Source organism: Plectropomus leopardus, chromosome 18 (genome assembly GCF_026936395.1).
Source record: "Plectropomus leopardus strain MGB_pleo_1.0 chromosome 18, ASM2693639v1, whole genome shotgun sequence".
In the NCBI taxonomy this organism is placed as follows: domain Eukaryota; kingdom Metazoa; phylum Chordata; class Actinopteri; order Perciformes; family Serranidae; genus Plectropomus; species Plectropomus leopardus.
The window spans coordinates 12,517,656-12,542,156 of record NC_142193.1 but is presented as its reverse complement, the minus strand read 5'-3'; the positions used below and the strand labels follow the sequence as shown (position 1 = coordinate 12,542,156).

General features: G+C 41.4%; 1 protein-coding gene across 1 annotated transcript; it reads left to right on the top strand.

Moving 5' to 3' along the window:
• The first annotated feature begins 10,241 nt into the window (after nt 1–10,241).
• Nucleotides 10,242–23,756, top strand: stk17al (serine/threonine kinase 17a like). The gene is made up of 7 exons (XM_042504882.2): nt 10,242–10,592; nt 13,763–13,975; nt 18,741–18,885; nt 19,952–20,078; nt 20,173–20,221; nt 20,532–20,711; nt 22,067–23,756. The coding sequence occupies exons 1-7, from the start codon at nt 10,480–10,482 to the stop codon at nt 22,356–22,358; spliced, it is 1,119 nt and encodes a 372-aa protein (XP_042360816.1). The 5' UTR covers nt 10,242–10,479; the 3' UTR covers nt 22,359–23,756.
• Nucleotides 23,757–24,501: the final 745 nt, after the last annotated feature.

Genomic DNA, 24,501 nt, shown 5'->3' with positions numbered 1-24,501 from the left:
TTGCAATATTTAAAAATAAAATAGTAAATAATCCAGCTCCTCTTAAATCATTTCCATTTCTTTCCGTTCTCACTTGTCTTCCTTACCGAACACCATCTAATTGCCTTTACACTTTTCATTAAGTGGAGTTTTTCTCTCCTTAAACAGTTTTATACAGTTATGGATACCGATTCTCTCTTTGCTTCCCTACTAGGGGTGTAAAGGTTCACAAAATTCAAAGTTCAGTTCTATTTGGTACAATAGTTTCACTGTTTGGTACATTTGTTGATATAGCAAAAAAGTAGAAATTTCCTTGATTTAAGTAGTTTAATGTGTCTTGTAGTTTGTAATGTGTGCTGATCCAAAAGCCTCGTAAGTTAAATTTGGCTGATAGCATCTTTCATGTATTTTTTCTCAAAATTTCTATAAATTATAACAATAAAATCCTTGAACTCTTTTTGCCACAGTAATTGTGTAGAATAGTATAGTATACCAATACGGTGCCAGCCTGACTGCAGACCATTGTATGACACCAGCAAACAACAGAACCAGTTGATTTTCAGTAAGACATTAGCGGCATTTCCAGTCAGATTCTGCCAAATTCCATTTTTATCTTGGGTTGCTGGGAAATCATGTTTATTACTGTCAGACTGCAGTTGCTTTTTTGTTTTTCCAAGCAACTTTATTTTCTCATGTCATCAAGCCCCAACTGAGACAACAGTAATTTGTTTTGGCAATCAACCCACACAGATAAGCTTTTGATGGATGGTCCACGGGTGCAGGACTGCGTCGGCGAGTATTTTTCATCTGTTCCAAGAAGGTGTCAAGCCTCTTAAACATCCAAACTTGTGTTTAATCCCGTCTGATATCATCTGAATAATGCTGGTGTTGTGTAGGCAGTACAGTAAATTAAGCTGTGAAAGGATCCATGTTGCCTTTTGTTGGATTAATGAGACAATGTTGTGGCTGTGAGGGGGGGAGGAGACCGGAGACAGAAGCAACAGCTGAGAAAGCCCTTTCAGTTTCTAAAATTGGTCTGTCTGTCTATGGTTAAGCCTGGCTGCATCTGTTAATGGCCACACCCCAGTGGCCTGTAGGGCGGTGTAATATCTAAATCTGCATGTTGGTATTTTAACTGAGGCACGTTTTGTTAATCTGAGAGTTCTTGCATGTGGAGTCATCGAGCGAGCAACATGCCTCTGTTCTCTATTTTGTTGAGACAGATGAAGAGATGATCTAATACCTTTTCATCCTACGTGAATACAATGTTGCAAAGCTGTATCATTGCACAAGTCTTACTAATTCATCCGTCTGTGTTGAACATGTTTCCTCCCTTTTGCCTGAAGGAAATAAGCACTTTACCACAATCACTGCCTTTACGTGCAAACAGAGTCTAGCAGACATGTGCACAGCTATAGTTATGAATTCCTCTGGTCTGAGAGGTAACGTTGCCAGAAAACAAGGCAGGATGTGGCAAAACGTCTCTGTTGCTGCCTCTACCTGCAGCTTTCATCTCCTCTCTCTGTCTCATCCTTCTCTTCCTGTGCTGCTGCTTTGCATCAACCCACACAGTGTGAGGTTCAAGAAAAAAAATCAGTTGCTGCAACCAGGGGAAAAAGCTGTTAAATAGAGGCAATTTCATATTTGTGGGCAAAAAAGATGTACAGTTCACACTCAAGCTTTCCACTTCAACAGCCGGTTTGCAATTCTAACACCAGCGTTCCCAGTGCTTTACTTTGTCTTTCCTCAGTATTTCCCATCTGTTGCATTTATCCTAAACATCACTTTTTCCCCTATTGGTTTTCTGGTCATGAGAGATGAACCAAAACCAGCTGTTCCAATTTGATTAACACCCAGATGTGTTGCCCCCTTTTAAAATATTTGTACACTGAAGATGACTGACTTTGCTCCCACTGTTGCACTAGTGGTGTTAAACATGGCCAAGGGCGTCATAGTTCTTAGTAAAAGCAGGGCTACCCAGGGGCCCCAGTGGCAGGGGCTAGGAGGCCTTGAAAAGCCTGGAATTAAAAGTTCGCTTGCAATGTCATTAATATTACTGCCCTTAGAGGGCTCAGATTTTAAGCTTGCACACTGCCAATACGATCAGTGGCTACAGTTATTACAAATATAACAGTATTGTGAATATGATGTGGATCATCTAACCAGCGCATTCTGTTTTCTGTCAAAATCAGGCCATTTTCTGATTTTAGCATTTTCAGATTAAGACATGTGGGATATGCCGGTATTATTCGGGTTTTAGGAGTATTATTTGGGCATGTACACAGCAAATTCAGAATATTCACCTCAACTGGGGTTTTTACTGCAGTTTGAGAAACATGGCCTCTTGTCTGGTTACAGTCAGCACTGTGCCATGTCATGGATATGTTGTACACAAACCAACTCGTCAACAGTTTGCAAAGCTATGAGGTAGAGATAAATGCAAAAGAAAAACCTACACTATGGTCGGAATGAGTAATACACCTACATTTAAATATTATGAACGATATCTACAGGGTTTTGGATATGCGCAAATATCACAGCATTGACCTTTTCAAGAAGATAAAGGAAGGAAAGAAAGAGTCAAACAAGTCTGCCACTGGTAGGAAACTGTGAAAAATCCTATTTTGATGCAAAGAAACAAAATAACAAGCGGCTCCAGCTGTTCTACTTTATCATATTTTGACATGACTAAACAACATGTTAAGGCACGTTAATCAGAGAATGTAAATGGAAGTGTTTGTGGAATATTTAGCTTTATTAGACATGTAAACGGCTTGTTAGGAATACTGTCTTTTTGGAATAAAGGCAAAAAACAGACTATTTTGTGCATGTAAACATTTTCTCAAAGTAGGGGTTAGAGAGGTTACATGATATTGTATTTTTGTCAGTGTCTACTGTGTCCTGCTGCCTTCAGCCTTTTGTGAAGACTGGACTAAGTGTCTGTAAAACATTCATTTAAGTTGCTCATATGAGTTCATTTCTCACTTTGTTTTCACACGGTCGGTTTGTCATAAAGTAGATTTTTTTTTCTCCCTCTTATATTCCTGTGCTGCTTTCCCTCATATACCAGCTACACACCTGCCCTGCATCAGCCTCATTAGTCCTACCTGCTCCTCAGTTTGTCTCAGCCAATCAGCTTCCTGCCTTTTCTTCTGCCTGGTCACCTTATTTCCCTGAGCTTCTCCGCCTTTGATCTCCACCTGCACTTCATCTCCTTGCTAGTCTAGTTTTCATATAAGTCCTGGTTTTCAGTTCAGTCTTTCTTGTTTCCTTGTTTAGGTTTTGTGATTTTCTGTTTTTTTCTGCTCTGACCTGAAATCTAGAATTATCTGAGTTCCAGTTGCCTAAAAGTCTCCTGCATTTGAGTTTACTTCCACTAAATTAATGGCAATTTTTAATTTAGTATTATTCTGTAGATACTTAGGCAAAAAGATGTTCTCTGAAGCATAATACTGCACCCCATATTACCATAGTAAAAATATAACACAGGAATTGTTATGTTGAGAAAACAAAGCTGAAATATGGTGATCTGTCAAAGTGCAGATTTAATCACATATCAGCAGCCGATTTTTATCGGGCAACTTATCTAAATATGATAGGAAATGCTATTAAATATATGTGATAATATAAAAATATATATAAATATAAATAATATAAAGTTATTTGAAAAAAGGAAAGGTGCATGAAAGAGACACGGGGGTGCCCTTGAGCATGACTGTTGTTGTTTTGGGCTGATTTGTAACAAATTACTCAATCCGAGTACATCACACTACATGTGTTATCCTTGAGGGATGCGTTTGACAGATGAGGCTCCACTGAGATAGATGTGAGATGATAAACATGTTCAGTTGCTGATGTGAGGCATCAGGATGCAGATGCTTTAAGTTCAGAGTTACCTGAAAAATGCCTGGTCAGTTTTTCTTGTATGGATCAATAAAAATAAACATTTGTGAAGGCCCATTGTCTTCATTCTCTTTTTTTTAAATTTAATCCGTAGTTAAGTTTACCAAGCTGAAATTACAGATATGTGTTCAATTCAATGAAATAAACTAAATAAATCAAATAAAAAGAAGACTCCTTATGCAGATAATTGCATTCTTTACACAGAGAATTGTGGGAACTTTATTCACAAACGTTATAAATAACCTTTGGCTAAACATCATGCAGGGCTCTAAAGCTACTGTCACTTTGCATCATAAAATAATGTGATACCTTAATGAAATCCAATCTGAGGATTCTAAACAAGGCCACACATTGCTTCCCCTCCAGGCCTGTTTGCCAAGTGCTGTTTTTAGATTACAAACAAGGCAATGAGATCTCAAGCCTATTCTGATGTCTTATTTTTATCCCTCCTTCAGTGTTTTTCTCTGTTGCCAAAAAGGATTAGCAACTTATCTTTTAATACCACTAGAGCGTCAACTCTGCACGTCATCCTGCAGACTTGGAATGAATGACTTTCAGCACCAGTGTTTGGGAACCCGCGGAGGCTGTTTGTCCTTTTTGTTAACCACGGTAGTTGATGTGGCAGAAATACCAGCAGCAAGAGAAAGGGTTAAGACGTGGGTGGCGTGTTAAGCATTTAAATCAACTGGAGCTATTGGGCTGTTTAGTTTTATGAGGTGCCAGACCTTTGCTGCTCCATTCAGACTGCTTTACACTGAGGTCACCGCAAACAGATTAGAAATCACACCAGTGTGTGACCTAGGCTCACCACTGCAGGAATGATTTATAGACTTAATGAAAGCATGACATCATATATTACATCGGCCTACTGGTAGCCTTCCCTAACCCTGTAAGTGGTAACATGCACACTATCTACCCGAGCAAATTAGGGTCTGCCTGTGCACAGACACGGAGCTTTTTTTCGCCATCGGTTGCTTGTTAATTACAAATTGCACAACACATGACACATGAGATACGTCCTGAAGCTCTGCATAAGCAACCAAAGAAGGCAGGGAACACTTATCGACTGAGGTGAGATTACCAAGTAGCCCTCCTCACGCTCAACCCGTTCATTACATGGAATCCTCTTTCTGCATAAACAATGGTTTACAACTAAGAACCATAAACAGAGAATTTATACAGCTTGCAATCATGCTCTGTAAGGATTCAGCATTTTGCAATTTTGCAGATGTAGTCTTGTTAACAAGGCAAATTTCCTAAGGAGGGTTGACAGCTTTTTCATTCTCACGAAATGTTACCGACTGTCAAAAGTCATCAGGTGCTCTCATTTAGAGGTGGAGCTGAACAAAGGAAACCAGGGAGAAGACTCAAAAACATGTTCACTTACTTAGGTGAGGCATCAGCAAGCAGGAACAGAGGCTTAAACCTATATGAAGTTCGGGGTTATTTGTAAGTGATTGAATTTAATCAGCCTTTTTTTCTTGTCTGGATTGATAAAAGTAAACATTTTTGAGGATTCAGCATTTTGCAATTTTGCAGATGTAGTCTTGTTAACAAGGCTGCTGTTAGGGGTCAAGTTACTCTTTCATGTAAACACGTCAGTCAGACCTGAGCTGGCCTAGAAGAAGGGAAGAAAACAAAACAAGATGAAAGTAAAAAGTAAATGGTAACGTACGCATGAGTGCCAAAAGTTGTCAATACTGTCACCCATTGACATGCAACTTATTTGCTGCTTGCTTACTTGTTTGGTATGTGACATAATAGGTCAACCGGAAGACATGCCAGTAGCAAGTAGATGAAAGGGGGCATATCGCCAACTACTGTGGCAGAGTGGGACATACTTCCGTCAATAAAGCAATTCTCCCCTGGTGCTTGTATACTGGGACAAGGACAGTGGTCCAATTAAATGGCCTAGTTGACATACAACCACAGCTTGACTTAACCGTGCATGTAAACGTACAGAGTATTTTCACTTCAAAACTTCATCTAACAAGGACACCTCATCACGCAGACATTTAGTGGTGCATACCTTCTTTTTGTCAAAAACAAGGGAAACACATCATTGTGGTCCTTCAAACAGAAAGGAAAAGTGGGATGTTATCAGAGAAGGACATCTAAATAGAACTGCTCAGGCCTCCGAGGAGACTCATAAAAGAGCAGCAGTGAATTTAACAGCACTGTGTCACAAAGTCATGGAAAAAAAACACTTATGTAATGAGACCCCCCTCCTCTCCCCACTACCTTTTCACACACCCATGGACGACAAAAAGAGGAGAGAAAGGACATCTTTGAAAATGTGGACAAAAGACTGTCTGTCTCTCCGACACATTTACCTAAGGGAGTCATAAGAGAGCTTAACAGTGTACATTTATCCTGATCCTGCAGCGGTCATTTCATTCGTCCCGCCGCCAGCAACCTTTTTACCTCTGCTGGCTCTTTGGTTAAAGGGCAAGAGTTTATGCACTTCACCATCATACATACAATCAAAGGTTGAGACATTATCAAACACTCCGCCATCAAAACCCCACTCCTACATCAATCAGATCCATATCTTGGACACTTTTTTGGACCAGACCCAGAAGCTACTTTACAGCCGGGGTCTTTTAAAAAAAAACAAGAGCTGTGTTTTCTGATGAAGTCACGACAAGGCCTATTTGTTCCAGTGGCTCGGAAAGCGTTGCGTTCCCCGGGTCGTGGCTGAACTTCTCATATTTATGTTCGCTAAACTGCAGGCTGGCAGGCTAATTCGCTGGTATGTGTTTTCATTAGGTCTCTGGGGCCAGGTAGAGCTCCCTCACTAACGTGGTTCCTCTGAACTCTGACCCCGACTTTAATGGGAAGGCTGGCAGAAAAAGAAGGTCAAGGTTTCGGAGTGGGCTCACTTAAAGACTTAAGGTAACAATTTGAGGAGGCGTAACAGGTTATGTAACCTTGTTCGCTGGACACTAATGATTGGTAGGGCCTGAGGAATGTCCATGCTCAATAGGTCTCTTTTACATCAGTTGCTGTTTGGGGCAACACAATTAGCTTGGGGATGGTAAGATTGGACAAATCCTGCTCTGTGTGCTAGATAACAGTCATGTAGGGCATGTGACAAACCACTAGCAATGTGCTCAGCCTTGGGCCATAAAACCAGTACAGAGGGACCTGTCATCCCCTCTTTTTCCTTACTCCTTCCCCTCCCTTCCCTCGAGGCCGCACAAACACTCATGTCCTCATTTAGAGACATGAAGAATACAGACTGGTATGAGTCTCTTTCCTCTTCAGGAAAATGATGGGGCCACTTGTATGAGCAAGAGTGCTGAAAAGATAAGTAAGCCATCAACAAAAGCTTTTCAAATAAAAGTTAATTCAACGCTAAAACTGCTCTTCTACTTTTAATATCATTGTAAATTAAAAATCTATTGGTTTTAAGTGGTTTGTCAAACAACATAAGTTCTCTTCTTACCTAAAAATGAATCAGCAAGATCGTTGTAGCCCTGAATGGCAATGACTGATATCCAGAGCTGTGGACTTGAGTCACATGACTTGGACTTGAGTTAAAAATTTTAGACTGGGCTTGACAAAATTGCCCCAAACCAGGACTTTTTAATCTTTAATTAAAAACTTAACTCCTATTTAGATAGTGTGCCAGAGATCAAGTCACTCCCTTCATCTCCTGAATCAACTAACATTACCGTTATTCATTTCGAGCAAATCTACACTAATTTCCCCAGACCCACTTTGTCTGAACCAGCCTAGCAGCATCCAATAAAGTCGCAGGAGAGAATTATGGATAACTAACATTATGTTGCTCAGTGTCAGTTGGAAAAAATGAACCAAAGAGAATTTTGTTAATTTACAAAAACTATGCAGTTGTCAAAATACAAACAAACAAAAACAAAAAACTTGCATGTTGAAAGTTGCAGACAAAGATGCAACAACTAGCAACTTTGTTCAACATTTGAAGTTGCACATAGAACAGTAGGGTAACATAGTTAGCCAGTTAATCCTTCCCATCGCCTTGGTAACTGTCCCATCTACCCAGGAGTACGGCCACCTCATCAACTACCACTTACCACTGGTGTTAGCTCAGGAAATTTTTAACAAACTTGTTTTAGCACATGAATGCAAATTTCAAAAAACACGCATAATTTTTGTAAATTCAATGTTACTCTATTGTTAAAATGGCATTAAACTTGTTGAAGAGCTCAAAACTCAAAGTTTAGGACTTGACTTGGGACTTGAGTGCAAAGACTTGTGTCTTACTAATGACTTGACTGCTGATATCCAGCATGAGACTGGCCTCTTTGCCTACTACTATAAGGTATAACAATGCTTTTGAGGACGGCAAATGTCTCACGCAGTCCCGTATGGTCTCCTTTACACAAGGTGTAAACTGAGGCAGAAAACCACAGCTTCCACCAGCAGTTCCTTTATCGTCTGGGATTGACTCTCAGCTGGGGTAGACTTGCTGTATTTGTGTGTGTGCTGCTCTGTTTGCTTTGGGTCAGTCCAGGCCATGGCCTTTCTAACAGCTTCACAGTTTCACAGTTTTAGCATCAGCAAGCCTCTGGAGCTTAGGTGACACATTTCCCATAGAGTCCACGTCATCATCACATCTGCCCGCTCTGCAGGCCATAAATACCAATCACTTTTCCTCATCAGCTTCTCTTAATGTTCACTATCCAGTTTGCAGAGTGACTTGTGATGATAAGTTTTCTATTTCTGATTTAAATGTTATATCACCTTATATTAAAAAAAAAAGTCTGAATCACCTGGACTTTCCCTTCCAAGCCTTCTAAGTTACTTCAGCTGTGCCACGCATGCTGATGAGCTGTCTCATGGGATGTTTAGAATTCTTATGAAATGACATGCAGTTTCAATGTGCAGACCAACAACTCTCCCACAGATGAGAAAACAAAAAGCTGTGCAGAATGCTCTCATAGCCCGAGGGCAGCCTCACATTCACAACAAGTGTGAGAAAAAGTCTCACCTGTAGCGAAACCACACCTAGAAACAAGTAGCATGAAAACACATAACAATGATAACAATCATGCCTGAAATGTTTGTGAGCATATGTAAGTACATGTGAATATAATGTGATTTGATTTTGCCCTTGTGTTTCAGTCATGAGAATATTTTGGGGACAGTGGGTACAACATGGGGTTACAAGTGAGGAAGTAAAGGGTTAACAAATGTTCAAGGTTCCTTTATATCCTTTTAGTGACCAAGGGTAAATTTATGGTGCAGAAGGAAAATTCAGCATTTCAAAACAAGACATCACAGCAAAGTACAGTCAATGTTGAGGTTAAGCTACCTTTGAGAGTCATATTAATTATGCCAAGCAAAAACATTAGAAAAGGACAAATGGAGAGCTTGAAAGGAGAAGGTAAAATACGTGTTTATTGCTGGTGTTGTGATATACATACGTGTGTGTGTGTGTGTGTGTGTGTGTGTGTGTGTGTGTGTGTGTATGTGAAATTTTAACTTTTTTGTTGTAAAGGCTTTAAATAAATCCACTCCGTTTTTCTGCCTCTCACTGCACTGTATACTACGTGCTATTTTTTGTCATGTTGTGTATTTTAAATTGTGCAAATATAAAAACTAAGCTATGCAAATTTAATAGCAAACATGAAAAGGATCTGGAAATGGAAATGCAGGTAGCAAAGGAAATTGCCCTTTTCTTTGATTAAAATCTGAATTCTTAATTCAATTTGTGAATCAAGTTGTTTTTTTCTTTTCCATTATTTATTTATGAACCCATTAATGTATTTTTTCATGTTGCTTTTGATAATTCCTTTTAGAAATTGAACCATTCATTGATGGTTTAATATTTCATTTGCAATTATTTTTTATAATTCCTCCTTTTATTGCCCATTAAATATCAAATAATTCATAACTTTGTAATTTAGTCTATTTATTTATATTTACAGATTAATCAATTAGTTACAAACAAACCTATCAATGCCTGTTTTATTGAATAATTACTTGTTAATTCATTTATTAAATGCTTTATTACAACTTTTGTGACAGTTGTGGTCCTCCATATATTTGAACTCTTTGTCTACCTTATTTAGTTTCCTGAAAGTGAAGGCTAACAAATATCAACTGGTAGTGTTGCTTACATCATAACTCCTGTCAATCATTCACAATTAATTACATAATTTTATTAGTTCAAGTCATCATGGGAACTATTCAACTGAAGCTAATGGTAGGTCACTGTTTGTGTTTGTGTACCTGCTCTGATAAGCTCCTGTCACTTGAACACACCACTTGCCAGCTGACTCGCACCTCCTCTCCAGCTCATTCATTGGCCTCCGCCGCGGAGCGTCAGCGCAGGGGGGGCGGCCCTGACAAGGAGTTTATTGTCAGGAATGTGTAGTAGCAGTCAAACTAATTTACCGCACCGACTGTGCCTCACTCCCGCAGGGCATCATCCTCTCGTTTGGGACGCGCGTACTGGATTATCTCCCGGTGATTTGACACAGCTGCTGCTGGCTCTGTAATCGACTTTTTATTTTTATCATGCGAGTTTTTACTTGAGAAAATCGTCTTTGTTGTATTTTTTGTTTGTTTTTGGTGGAGGAAGATTGTTTCGATTTCAGCACGACTTCAATGCCAGATTCAGCAAAGATGAGCAAAAACGGAATGGTGACAAAAATCCACACGAGGATAAGATCTGACCCGTTCACAGCCAATTATGAGCTGGTCGGCAGAGAGCTGGGCAGGTGAGTGTGTTTGCTGCAGCGTTCATTGATGAAAAAATCCCCGTGCTGACTTTGCTCGTGCGCTGGCGGAAATTGGAATTTGCAGGAATATGTTGATGAGCTTATGTAAATCTGATAATCATATTAGATTTGCGCTCTGCACGTGCTAATGAGAAGCGTGTTAATTGAATATTTCCAGTCCCGCATTCCAGCGCCGGGGAAAGGCGCAGATTGGAGACGCGCTTTGGCACGCGCAACGGCAATGCGCTTTTGTGCTTCTTTCGTGATGGTTTGTGAAAAGTTTTTGGACTTTCTGAAATTTCAGTTAAGAAATGAGGTGGTTAGTAATGACTTATGTGAAAATGCCAGAGTCAGAAAGTTTTGTGAGATGAGGAGGATCTTCACACTATTATTATGTGTATGACATCTAAGGGGTGAAAGTATATTTTACTCTGGGTTTTGTGGTCTGTGAGATAATGCTGCATGTGGTGGTGAAAATGTAAACTTCCCCCAACACCAGGAGCTGAACTTGGAGTAATATTATTGTATCACAGTATGAGTGGTGAAGTCTGAGGCAAATGAGACAATAATATGACAGTGCCCCCTACTCTTCCTTGATCATATATTTCTGAAGCTTTTACTCATATATTTTCTCTTCAGTCTTTCTTTAGCCAAATGCATTTCAAACTCACAACAGAAGTGCTGCAGTATTTAATCGGGGATTCCCAAATGTGCCCGATTATAATAACTTTCCTCAAAAAGCATCCTGAATTAACACAATGATCTGCAGTTGACTTCTTGAGTTTCAACTCGACAGCTGTTTCACTGCCGTTTGTGCCAATTCTGCATCTGTCTCCATAACTCTAATCTTAACTGCAGGGAGCAGTGGGACAGCTTAAATAAAGAGTCAGTTGGTAACAGCCAGTTTTCCTTGTCAGACACCCTGGGACATCCTGGGACAGCAGCCAGAACCTATGGGGGGGGGGGATTGGAGTATAAAGTGTAGCAGCCTCTAAATGCCCCCTGTCAACCCTTCAGCCTCCTTCCCTCCTCTTCCCATGAGTCCGACCCGACAACATCCTGAGATCAGGCCTCATAATCGCATTAAGTGCAGGAATGTATGCAGTGCTGGATGCCAACAGATCAGCTATATAGTCTGTATTAGCAGACATGTTGGCCATATTAGATCTTGTGAGTTTAAAGGAGCTATAAGGCTCATTGGGCTTATTTACACAACATTTTCATAATCAAGCATCTGTGCGTTGTGAGTGATGGTCCCCTGCAGAGGTGTACACAAAAATGTGTTGCGGCCAACTCGAAAGCAGGAAGAGGAACTCACGTTGTGTGTCGGTCTGTCTGTGAAACAGGCAAATGAGAGCAGTGAGGGCTGTCATATCTCATCGTGCTTCAGACATGAGTCAGTGCCCCGCTGAGGGAGACAAAACGCAGACTCCACAGGAAACCCAACTTCTCAATCAAATTATCACCATCTCCTGGGCTGGTGAGGAGTTAGTTTTGTGTGTCACGGTGAAGTTGATGATTGATGACAGGCTCTACCCTGCAAATGAGCTGTTTGATCTGCATGATTGTGTCTGTAGATCCAGACAGGATGTTGAGAAAGCACTCATTAGAGTCTGACTTTGAGTTTTTGTGAAACAAATGTGTAGATTGTTACATTAAAGCACTGTGATGCTACTGACATGGCAGAGTGTGAACGCAGCCGGCTGGAAGATGGCTGTGTTTAGTAACCTCTGACCTGTTGTCAGCCTTTCAAAGGGCCTCCTGCTGCTCCTTTCCGAGGCCAGCGGTCATTCCTTTTCACTCCGTATGTAGTTCCCAGCCCACAGCGAGCTGCTCTGAACTTGGCTAATTAAGGATGAAAAGGCTCTGACGGGTTTTGCCTTTTCACTATGAACAATGAGTCGTCACCATTCTGTGAGACCTGTGGGGGGTTAAAAAGAGAGGGACCAGGCCTCACAGCAGCCAAGGCGGTAGCCAAAACAGAATCAAGCTCCGGCCAGACCAGTTGCTGTTTTTGGTCCGCGGCACAGTGGGCTTAGAGTAACGCTGTGTGGGAAAATGACCGGCACCATGCTGACCAGACCTTTCTGACTTCATTTAAATTCTGCCCAGTTCTCGGCCATCTTTTCACATGCACTCCTCCTCAGCCCTCTGTATTGTGTAACTCATCAAAACGCTGAGATGTTAGTTGGACGTAGATGTCGAGATGTCTGTTTTAGCTTAGGCTCCAACCTGACTGTAACAGGAGTGACCCCCTGCCTGGTCTACCCAGCCATGGTCAGGTGGGTGGTCCTGCTCTCGGGGCTGCTGTGTCAGCCGACTGGTCAGCTTTTGTACGATTGTCAAAGGAAAGAAGCAGGCTCTGGCCGAGGGTTTGGGCGGAGGTGTCAACACAATCCCATTTGTCCCTGTAGCTGTCAGCTGTGAAGAAAGGGAAGTGGACAAGGCCTCATTATCAGCCTGGGAGGGACGGCTGGCGATGGTGGTCGGCTTGACACACAGAGAGGCAATTCTGCACCCATCGGACATCCTGCCCACACCCACCGCTGACCCTTAACACTTTTATGAATCCATCAGTGTATATGCAGAAAATGAGCATTTAAAGTAGATGTTCTTTTTCTTGATCTCGTGTTTTACCAGTGCATCTCTTTGTAATTGCTTGACCTCAGCTTTATCGGGTCCCTGCCCACTATTTAGCAGCTCTTGCCAAAACTGTCAGCCTTATCTGCCTCCCGTCAGACCCTCCTGAAGGCTAGAGGAAGAGGAGGAGAAAGGGGGAAATCTCCACCAAATGTCTGCTGACGCCTCCTCAGCTGAGCATGAATAGCGGTGACTGTACTTTCAAATGATGCCACTTCACCTTCTTATCTCTGAACTGTTTTTTAACCTCGCCCACAGTGTTGCACTCGTGGCTAGTTGGCGGGCTTTTCCAAACGTCCTACACTGTAATCTAGGTTTCACCTCATAGCAGTTTAACTGTCAAAAGTGTGTCCAGTAATTTTAGCCTTTCACTCACTGCAGTTTGAATGACCTAAATTTAATCCCGTTGGCTGCTTGGACACAGAACAGAACCATCTCTGACCAAATCTATTTGAAAAAGCCAGTAATGTGGTTGCGATTACTCTGTCTCCTCACTAATCACTCTCTCTCCCCCCCTCTTTGTTTCCCAGAGGAAAGTTTGCGGTGGTGAAAAAGTGCATCGAGAAAGCAACGGGGAAGCAGTACGCTGCCAAGTTCCTGCGAAAGCGACGGAAGGGCGAGGACTGCCGCATGGACATCTTAAACGAGATCGCCGTGCTGGAGTCAGCCAAGGCAAACCCCTATGTGGTGGCGCTGCATGAGGTCTACGAAACCAACAACGAAATCATCCTCGTTCTGGAGTGGTAAGACAATACTGCAGACACTACAGAGAGTTCTTTGAAAGTTCACATTTGAGCAGACTTGTCTGTCACCCCAAAGTTTGCTCAAAGTTTTGTGCACACAAACTTCCACCGCCATGGATCTGAGAAGAAAGTGATGGCGGTAATCTAATTGGCCTTTTAAACTTTCCTCACTTGTCAGTGTTTGAGCCATGCCAGGAAAACTGGGGATAAAATGATTAGGGCCTCAATCATTAGAGAGATGAAAATCCTTTAATCATCACTCCTTGCTAAAAACTTTCCATGGTTGGAGTTTTTCTCATGCAGCATGTTTGAGTGATTTGAGGACACCAAAGTGAAAAACTCCCGAACATATTTATTCATTTCTACCTAATGAGCAACAATCTTTGAACCAGAAAAACCACATACACCCGTCATGCAACATCCTGTGTTTTGCATGACGAGAATGTCAACGCTTTAATGTGAATTGTCAGCCTATATCTGTCAGTCTGATCTGTAAAAAGAGCCGTCCTGGCTTTTATGTGCTGCAGAGAGTACAGCTGCATGTCATTCAAGTCTTTCTCACCTCAACAAAAAAGGAAAAAAAAAAAAACACGTGTGAAATGCATAGCGTTGCACAATTGTGACACGAGCACAGCCTTAAATGGAAATTCTCACTCTCTGTGGTTCATCTCGTTGCAGCCTCGACACCTCGGTTTCTTGTTATGCGAAATATCTGTCAGAAACTGTTGCTTTAAATGTCAGCAGAGCTTCATCGAGCTCACTGTGTGAAAATAACAATATCAAGCTACAAATGAGTCAGTTTCACCCCAGTGTGAGAACTGCTCCAGACTCAACATGCAGGTGAAGCGTCCGGCAGCTGAGACGAGCTGCTCGTTCAGTGACCCGGCGAGGTCATCCCGGCTGTCTGGCTCTCGTCTGTTGTGGTTGGGTGTTAAATGACATGATGCATATCCACTGACTGCTCTAATGACGGCCTCTAATTAGGATTTGGAAAGGATACTTAGCATTTTAATTGCCTCACTCGCCTCATTACAGGGAGATAACACGGGGCAATCACGCTTGAACCATGTTCTTCTGACCCTATGCCTGAACTGCTAAGGCAGGAAGCCCTCCCCTCCCTGGCCCTCGGTGGTCATCCCCATCCCAGACATGAATGCCTCCTCAGAACAAAGGTCTCTCTGTGCAGGGGGGCTGTGTTTGACCTCTGACTGAAGTGTGAAAGGGGAAGTAGCACCACAGTTCACCCCTGCATGCCTGCAGAGAAAACATAGCAGGAGGTCAGTCGGCACTGGTACACAGCTCCTCTTCAGCTTCCAATCAGAGCTGGGAGACTTTGAGCACATGCACAATATTTTAGCACTTAAAGTTTTTAAATGTCAGCCCTTTTTTGAGTCATTATGTATTGCACCATCCTAAAAGCTGCAGCAGCACTCACAGCGAGCACCAAGAAGCTCTCTGACCTCAGCATGAGTTTCAAGAAATGCGAACCATTTTCCATTTCCTGTGGGTTTAAATGTAAGCAGCAAGCAAGGCTCCCAAAAGTAGCACACACCACCACGCTGGTCTAAAGTGTTGTGCACACACATGCACACACACACATTTCTCGTAGCCACAACCACATCCTTGGTAATGCCAGAAAAATGGTAGCGAGAAGTTGAATTCTAATCATCTTTGAGAGCTCCAGCGTGCGTCAGTACCGCAGAAACCCCCAGCATAATGACTAGTTTGAGAGGTGGTCACTTTGATGATAAATGAAGGTGCATCACTTTTTATGTGTGTGTGCAGTAGCTTTGCTTCCTGGAGAATTCATCACTATGAGGGTGATCCAGGAAGCACAGTCTTTCATTTCCTGCTTTTCTGCACAAATGAAAGTGTACAGTAAAAACAAACTTGCTAATGCATTTCAATTCCAGGAAATGCAGCCAAAGTGATACAACAAGATACAACATAAATGCCAGGTGCTATGTTAAAAGGCTTCAAGTTCACTAATGTGTCATTTATTTCAAATCCATGTTGAGCTTAAACGGACAGAAAAAAAATATTAGTTTAAATATACACTATATTAAGAGTATTTTCATTGCTTTACCCTAATGTCAGACAATTAAAAATGAAAATGAAATCGCTATATTGCTCTCTTCAAAGTCAGACTCCGTTGAGAAGAACTGTGATTTAACATCACTGAACGCAGGAGATGCTGGTGCACAGCTACCTCGAATGGTTATTTTGTTTGAGTCACTGTGTGGCTTTTGTGTTTAAAATTGTTTGTTTGGACTCACAAAAGACACACAATAAGTCTAACTAACTGATCAGTGCAGTGGTAGACCAGCAGCTCTCATATTCAGCGAACTAAAATTACCATTTTTGTCAGTGGAATCTGGCAGTTTTGACAAGAGCATAGATGGGGAACTGATGACGTTAAATGCTCCAAACTTGGGGCATGCCGATCCATCTGCTGCATGTAATGAACTGACAAAAGATAAGTACCTAATACAGCCCCACTTCAACTGAACTATCCCTTCCAATGTGTTTTTATCCACAGTGTATCAATTCAGGTAGATATATTTGCAACTTATGAATCTTATTTAGCTTTCAGCATCAAGTCAGGTCATTCATGCATTTACCGTCATACTGGCGTTTGACTCCTAACAGCAAACACACATTGTGAGAATAAACATTTTTGCTTAACGATATAATTCCCCTTACTGTGGCATGACTAATTTAATTTAGGAAATTTAATTTAAGATTTTTCCAATTCCTTTTTTGACCTTTTTTAGTTCTGAGCGCATTGCCATGTTTCTTTCCTCACCTTTTTAACATACAGTAACCCAGAGCACTAATGACCTCACCGGCCTTTAATCGGACTACACTGGAGTACAAGTGCTGTCCAGAAAATTCAGCCAACAAACAGGTTGGACTTGAGGAAAGTGGTTGACCAGGTTCTAAGGTGACGTCCATGATTGCTCAGTTGGTGGTCAGCCAAAAAGGGCTTTGGCCAAACAGGTTTTACCCTCAGAAACCAAAAGGAGGCTTTAAAATAGAGAAATGCTTACCATGTTCTCAGCTCAGTTTAGCTCCTCCGTGCCCACACTCATTTTGGCTGCAGCGGGTTTTTTCCTGCAGCTTGGAGCATGGGAGGACGTCTCCTACGCACTAAAGTAATGTGTACATTAACTCTCCTGCAAGGAGGAAGAGCGTAGAGACAACATTTAGACTTCAGGGGAAGTATCGGATCATTCCTAAGTGCTTGGCCAGAATGTGTGCAGTCTGTTGAATTTAAACAATATGGTCTTTATAGAGATTTTAAATCCTCCCAGGCGCACTGCTGACAACTTAATGAAGCTTTTGAAGCACTTTGTCATGTCAAGCCGTTAATTGTTCAGACAGGTACGCTAACAGTTCAAGTCCATGTTGAGTTGGACACACTCAAGCTCAAGTTCATTTTTGATTCACCCAGTTCTCAACATTAAAAGCAAAAGTGGTCGTCAAACCTCACTCATGTTTTTCATTTCCTGCCCTGAATGAAAACGCTAACACCAGGCCTGCTTGCATTAAGTGTGCATGTGTACATCAATGTAAACAGATGAGTTCAGTTTCAACATTTGTCTCTGCTGCTCTCATGTTTGAAGCAAGCGGGGTAGGTGGCAGGTCAAGTATTCAGTGCTGGCAGCAAAACAAAAAAATAAGATTTTATGGACCAATGACGGATATCCCCCAAATCCCAAAAACATGGGTGTTATTTTCACAGCTGAAGCTAGTAAGGAGCGCAGCATTAGGAAGCTAACAGCGGATTGGGCGGTGCAGGTTATGTAACAGTCGTGCCCAGGGCCCTAGTCACAAAGTTTTTCCCTCTGAAGATAAAAAGCATGTGTGCCATCTAAATCCCCCACACATGGTTCTAGTTTTTTTGGGGGGGTGATCTGTCAGCTTGAGGCATTGATCTGACTGATGGAGCACCAACATAAATCCACCATGTCTCCACTTCACTGAACGTTGTTACACAAGCGCAACAAGATCAGGCAGGAATCTGACTATTCCTTCCACCAAAAAAATGTGAGAAGTCACCATGAGTTGTCTAATTATTGAATTCCATAAAAGGCTAATCCCTTACACGTAAGGTGTTTTGACCAGACAAACAAAAATCTATGCAGGCTGAGGCTCATACAGCATCTAGTTACCAATTTTGCATTGCTCCACTGCCACCTTCTGTGGCTGTTCCTTTCTACTACTACTACTACTACTAAGTTTTTAGGCTTTTAATTAGTTAGTTAGTGTTTGCTTTGTTTTGATTTAGTAGGTTAACCTGGTATCAGGTTGTTTAAGACCTTATCTGAACCTGCTGTAAGCTGATATGACCATTCTTATCTCCTGTAAAATTCCCAAGAAAGGGAAGGTACATGCGCAGGCAGGGTACCTAAAACTATATTGATTCATACAGTGTGTAGATGTGGATGGACTTTGTGCCTCCAAGCCAAAGTACACTAATGAGAAGACAGCTTGTTACGTAATTTTAAAGAAATTGGAAATGACTGGTTTGTTTAGTCAAATTGTCCAAAAATGGGACCAGTAGCTATTGTCCGCTTGTGTGATTCAAACTGAGAGGAAGGGTGTGTGTGTGTACAGTTTAAGTTGCAATTTATTATGATAAGTTAGTGAATAATCAAAAATGAAAGTGAGCCCAACTAAACTCCACTGGGGTGGCAACACAGTTCTTTTCTTCTCATCTTGTTATGTTTTCTCAGTTTTCCTTCCTGTGCTTTCCTTCCAGTGCTGCCGGTGGCGAAATCTTTAACCAGTGCGTAGCCGATAATGACGAGGCCTTCACAGAGAAAGATGTGATCCGGCTGGCCAAACAGATCCTGAGTGGGGTGGCCTTCCTGCATCGCAACAATGTGGTGCATCTGGATCTGAAAGTGAGTACACTGAAAGGTTATATGAAAATATAGGACAGTGTATTCCCTCGAGTTGCAGGTTGGAGATATGAGATATGACTTCTGTTATGCAACAAGCTCAGTCAATGTGGCACGACCCTGTTCCCACGAGGAATTAGACAGGAAAGGGAGACTACTGAGCTATCATGTTTTCTTTAATGGTCCCTGAGGTAAAAAGCCGGCCATCATTGAGGTTTTCCTTCTATCTCACAAATTAACCAAGTATCTGCTTTCTCATTACACAACTCCTTTAAAAGCTTAGGTGGAATGTACCTAAGAACATTTACTTAAGTACTGTATTTAAGTACACATTTCATGTACTTGTACTTTACTTGAGTCTTTTGTTTTCACCCCACTTTGTAATTTTACTCCTCTGCATCTCAGAGGGAAATATTGTTCACTTCATTACATTTATCTGAACTATTTGGTTACTTAACAAATTTAGATTTTTACATAAAAAATATGAGAAGGGTGCATGAAATATGATGCATACAGCTGAAATGATTAATCACATAAGTGATCGACAGAAAGTTAATTGGCAACCATTTTGATAAACATTTATGTAATTTTCTTTTTTGAATGGTTTGAGGTTTTTTTCTGAATTGGGTACTTTGGCAACTTTTTCAATAAACACTAATTTCCTTTTACTTAGTAACATTTTTAATGCAGGACTTTTTCATTTAAGTGAGTGTTTTCACAGTGGGGTATTAGTACTTTTACCTAAATAAAAATAACTGAATACTTCTTCCACCACTGTTTAAAAGTGAAAAAGACATAAGGTCTGTGTAACCCAGAATGAAGCACAGAGCCGTGCCAGTGGTTGGCAGGAATATCCTACCTGCATTCGGTCTCATCTGATTGGCTTAGAGGATGATCTCAGAGGAGCAGCTCGATGCTGACTGACAAAACCAGACCCCAAATCCTCTTGGAACCAGTTACCTCAAACTGCTTTGACTCATTCACAGTGCCGTGTAATTAATGACCTCAGATGTCAGACCTCAGGCTTCTCAGATAATCATTATGTAACATACCTGCGTCTAATCTCCAGCCCCAGAACATCTTGCTGACCTGTGCCAGACCTCTGGGGGACATTCGCATAGTGGATTTTGGCTTGTCCAGACGCATGGACAAAATCACAGAAGTCAGGGAGATCCTGGGAACGCCAGAATATGTTGGTGAGTGTCGCTTTTAGCCCCCAGAATCACCTGTGTCTTTTCAATGTGAGTACCATTTATCAAGAATAATTGGGGCCATGTGTTTCTGTTGCAGCACCAGAGATTCTGAACTATGAACCCATTAGCACTGCGACAGACATGTGGTAAGTGTGCTACTACACTTAATGACACTATTTCCACTCATTTAACTGGATGTAGAACTCATTTAGTCTGCTTAACATCTGAGAAAAAAGACGTATTCAGGACAGTGACATCACCTCCCTTAACATGCATAAGACAGTCTAGACCTTTGACCACAAGATCATCTTTTCTACGTACTTGCAGTTAGTTAATGAGTAACCGCAGCACAGTGGAAGAAAGCCAAATCTGTCATGTGGCGCAAAACACATTCCGTAACGTTCAAAGATGACAAATGGCCTCATAAACATTCCCTTTTTTCCCCTCCTCTACCAGGAGTATCGGTGTCCTGACCTATGTCATGCTGACGGGCGAGTCCCCCTTCCTGGGTGGCGACAAGCAGGAGACATTCCTCAACATCTCCCAAGTCAACGTAGACTACTCACAGGACACATTTGAGGGGATCTCTGCCCTGGCAGTTGATTTCATCAAGTCCCTGCTGGTTAAAAACCCCAGGTAAGACAGTTTACTGGGAAGATGGAGATAAGATCTAATTCTTGCTAAAACTGCAGTTTCCGTCAGCATCATTTTGAGCTGATTTACACACAAAGGATGTGAGTCAGGTTCACATCGGCACGGAAGTACATTTGCATATGTCTAAATGAGTGTATGTGGTAACAAGATTTGCGTCACTTAGACACAAAGTCATTTCCTTTCTTGCAAACGGTGGCTGTAAACTGACCTCATTTTTAAAAAAGAAGAGACTTGCTGTCAATATTGAGTTGAGAATTTTGACATTACACCAAACACTGACGCATTAGCTTTGTGTGTCACCATGTTGAAGAAAGAAAGCTGTAGTTGGTTATTTACATGGGAAAGGAATTTTAAAAAAAAGTCAGCACACTAGACTTTGCTTCCATGAAAGATGATTTTATTTGTATAAAAACTTACTTTTATTCAAATAAGTTTTTGTCAGAATTTATGAAATTGACAATATATCCAGACACCAGTACATAAAGCATATAATCTGTAAAAAAAAAAAAAAAAAATCACGTTCCTCTCCTTGGTTTCTCCCTAATGGCATTTGCTAGAATCCACCACATCTTAACAAAAACAACCAATAAGAGCAGGCAAATCTCTAACGCAGCTGTCGATCATGTCATTCACTGCCCCTAAACTGCAGTCAACTCTCAAACTAGGCCGTGCTGATAAAATATGAATAAAGACTCTGTTACTGCATTGCCCATTTCTATTCTCAAATGTTTTCAGAAACATATTTTAGTGTATTGTTTAGCTGTAAAATGGAGAGATGGTGACCTGGTCGCCGAGTTGACAACAGTCAAGCCAAAACAAACCCACCAGCAGGAGGAAATGCTCTTATTTAACAAATATCACTAAAAGTTGTTTTTATACAAGTTACCAACTGTAACTTTAAACTATGGTGATTTTCAAGGGATGTTATGTAACCACACGTCTGATGAATTTAAATCTAACCCTAATCCAGATTGAGAGGTCCAACACTGAGCTCGTACTTTGTCACCACAATTTGTTGATGAAAAGTAGCAGCAGCTTCTGTCTCACATCCAGAGCCCTGATCTCAAGTCAGTATCATTTAAATGCAGCACATACTGGTAGAACTGGAAAAAGTGGAAGATTCCTCAGTGTTTGAGTAATCGACAAGAGACGGAGGGGGAAAAATCTTGAGAGCAGAAAGTGTTATTTCTTTGCGGTTTTCCAAACCAAATGTTGAAAAGGAATATGGCCGCCGTCTTTGAGATTGAGTGAATCGGATGATCCGGGCAATCCGTCGGTTATGTAAACTCTCCGGGAATTTCCACTCATCCGCAGTGTTATTGTGTTTGTGTGTACAGGAAGAGAGCCACGGCAGAAGAATGCCTCAACCACTCCTGGCTGAACCCGCTCCCCCATCCCCACTCTCACCCGCACCTCCACACCAGGTTGCCCTCGTCTTTGGATGAGCCAGAGACGAGTCAGTCGGAGTCGGAGCCCGAGAGCCCGGCTCCCTCCCCTGAGCTGGACTTGATCGGGTCTTACCTCACATGCCCGGGCCAGGGTGGGTTGAAGACGGGGCGTGACGCCTTCTCCTTCAGTGAGCCCCCCTTTCCAACGCGGCCTGAGATAAAGCAGGAGCTGATCTGCTGAATGACGTTTTGCAGAGAGACTCAATTCAAACTCCACGGAGCAGACGCTGAAAGCCAGCGAGCCTGCAGCTTCTTGGTCCTGATCTGACTCAGAGCCGTGCTATATGGATGCTGTAAGCCTGCCGCTGGCTGCTTCTACTGCTGTGATGTCTGCGAGCTGGGCTGTGTGTAGTTTAATACCTCTGAGTGTGTGTGAATTCTTCCCCGTGCTGATTTATGATTGTACAGAAGGAATGTGAGAGGACTAAAGATGCGGGAGAGAGGCGTGGGAGAAGGATATTGTCGCAGGACTGCACTGCTGCCTTTAAAAGTGACACAGCTCAGTTTAACACTGTGGCTAGTTCACCCCTGCACGCACACTGGTTTTTCTTTTCACCCAATTAGCCTTTTGAACTGGGTTTCAGAGGAGAGGCGGCCTTGGGAAATGACTTCACTCACTGTGTGTGCTCACATCAAAACAAGTTCTGCTTCAGCTGACCCAGACATACCTTCTGTGATGAGATTTTTTGAAGGAAGTGAAGGGTTTTGACAGATGGTTATACTTAAGGAATTAAAAAAGACTTTTCCGCTGTTTTATGTTTATTTATGTGTGTTTGTTGTACCACTTCACCCCCTTAAATACACAAAGCCACATCAATGTCTTGAGTTTAAGTTGGAAATAGTAGCATTCTTGTTTTTTTTTTTAAAGGACAATCTTAAGCACTTTTTATTTTGTTATTGGACATGCATTTTATTGTGAGGAAACCAAAGGCTCATCAAGTGCAGTCAGCTGTCACAAAATGTACTGTACATATTAGCAATTTTTCACCACCCACAGTTTTTGAGGGGGTTTTTTTTACATAAAGTGCCACTTTTTCAACCTCACTTCTGTGTTCATTTTACAGTTTTGCTTTGTCGGCGATTGCACAAGTTGCACAAGATTTTTGTACTTAACTGCAAGGTTGCCGTAAGATTTCAGGCTCTTCAAACTTTGTGAAAACAGTCTTTTGGAAAGAGGGAATGGTGGGTGTTGAAAGCGACAGTTCAGTTTTATTATTATAATAGATGAACAATGACATTGTCAACTGAAGAATTGTATTAATATGTCATGTTTGCCTTCAGATGCTCGGGAGCAGAGAACTTGGGAGGAATATCTCAATAAAAAGTACTGAAATGTATATCGTGTGTTATAGTATTAAGATTAATCTGAAAAAAAATTGTTTGTTTTTACCAGTGTATGAACGTTAACATCCATATCTTATTTTGTATGTTAACTTTGACTTATTCCTGTTGTTTTCTGCTCATGAATTTCAGGCAGGTTTGCACTTGTCCTTGTGGACATATGATATAATGAATAAATGTTGTTGGCATGCGTTGCAAAATGTAACAAAGTAAAAATACAGGTGCATTTTGTATCAAACTCTTCTGTATGTGTCGGTTATTGTTTTTTTACAACAACAATAGCTATGAAATTTTTGTTTTTACAAGCAGTTAAATTAGCTTTTCCCTTTCTCATTTAATTTAAGGGTTCATCAAAAACTTTAACAATGACAATGAACTTTAATAATGATTCTAGATTTACACATAGCAATACAACCAAATCATGGCTTGTTTTTGATGTCTGTCAGTAAATTGCTTGCCTTTAAAAAAAAAAAACAAAAAAAAAAACTGTCATGGCCCCGGGATGGCAATGGCTGTCATTCTGAAATATCTCAACAACTGATGCAAGGATCGCTTTGCAATTTGACAGACATCCACGTGCACAATGGATAAGTCCTATTTGGCGATGCACTGAGTTTTCCAGCAGGTCAAAAACTTAATTTTTCCTATATTTTTGGTCATGTCTAATTTGCAAAACTTCCAACATCCTCATAAGGTTCTACTGTACTTTGAGTTTAGTGCTTATGCACAAAGGTTAACATCCTTGAACTATAAGCACTATAAGAACTATTTCAGCATGTTGGGATTCTCTACATAAAGTTTCAAAGCTGCATGCTAGCATGTTTGTAGACCATAGACTGGCTGTAGGCAGCATGACGTCACCCATTGGTTGGTGGACTCCCATTTTGAAGCTTTGAATTTGTCATTTTGGTTTTCGCCATCTTGAATTTTTGAAACCAGAAGTGACCATATTTGGACAAGAGGGTGGAGCTGTGGAAGAGCAA

What these genes read in the sequence shown, in the direction of transcription:
- stk17al (XM_042504882.2), top strand. Translation starts at nt 10,480, where the DNA reads ATGCCAGATTCAGCAAAGATGAGCAAAAACGGAATGGTGACAAAAATC. An exon ending in ATCATCCTCGTTCTGGAGTG is followed by an intron (nt 13,976 to 18,740) that starts GTAAGACAATAC and finishes CTTTCCTTCCAG; the next exon opens with TGCTGCCGGTGGCGAAATCT. An exon ending in CTGCTGGTTAAAAACCCCAG is followed by an intron (nt 20,712 to 22,066) that starts GTAAGACAGTTT and finishes TTGTGTGTACAG; the next exon opens with GAAGAGAGCCACGGCAGAAG.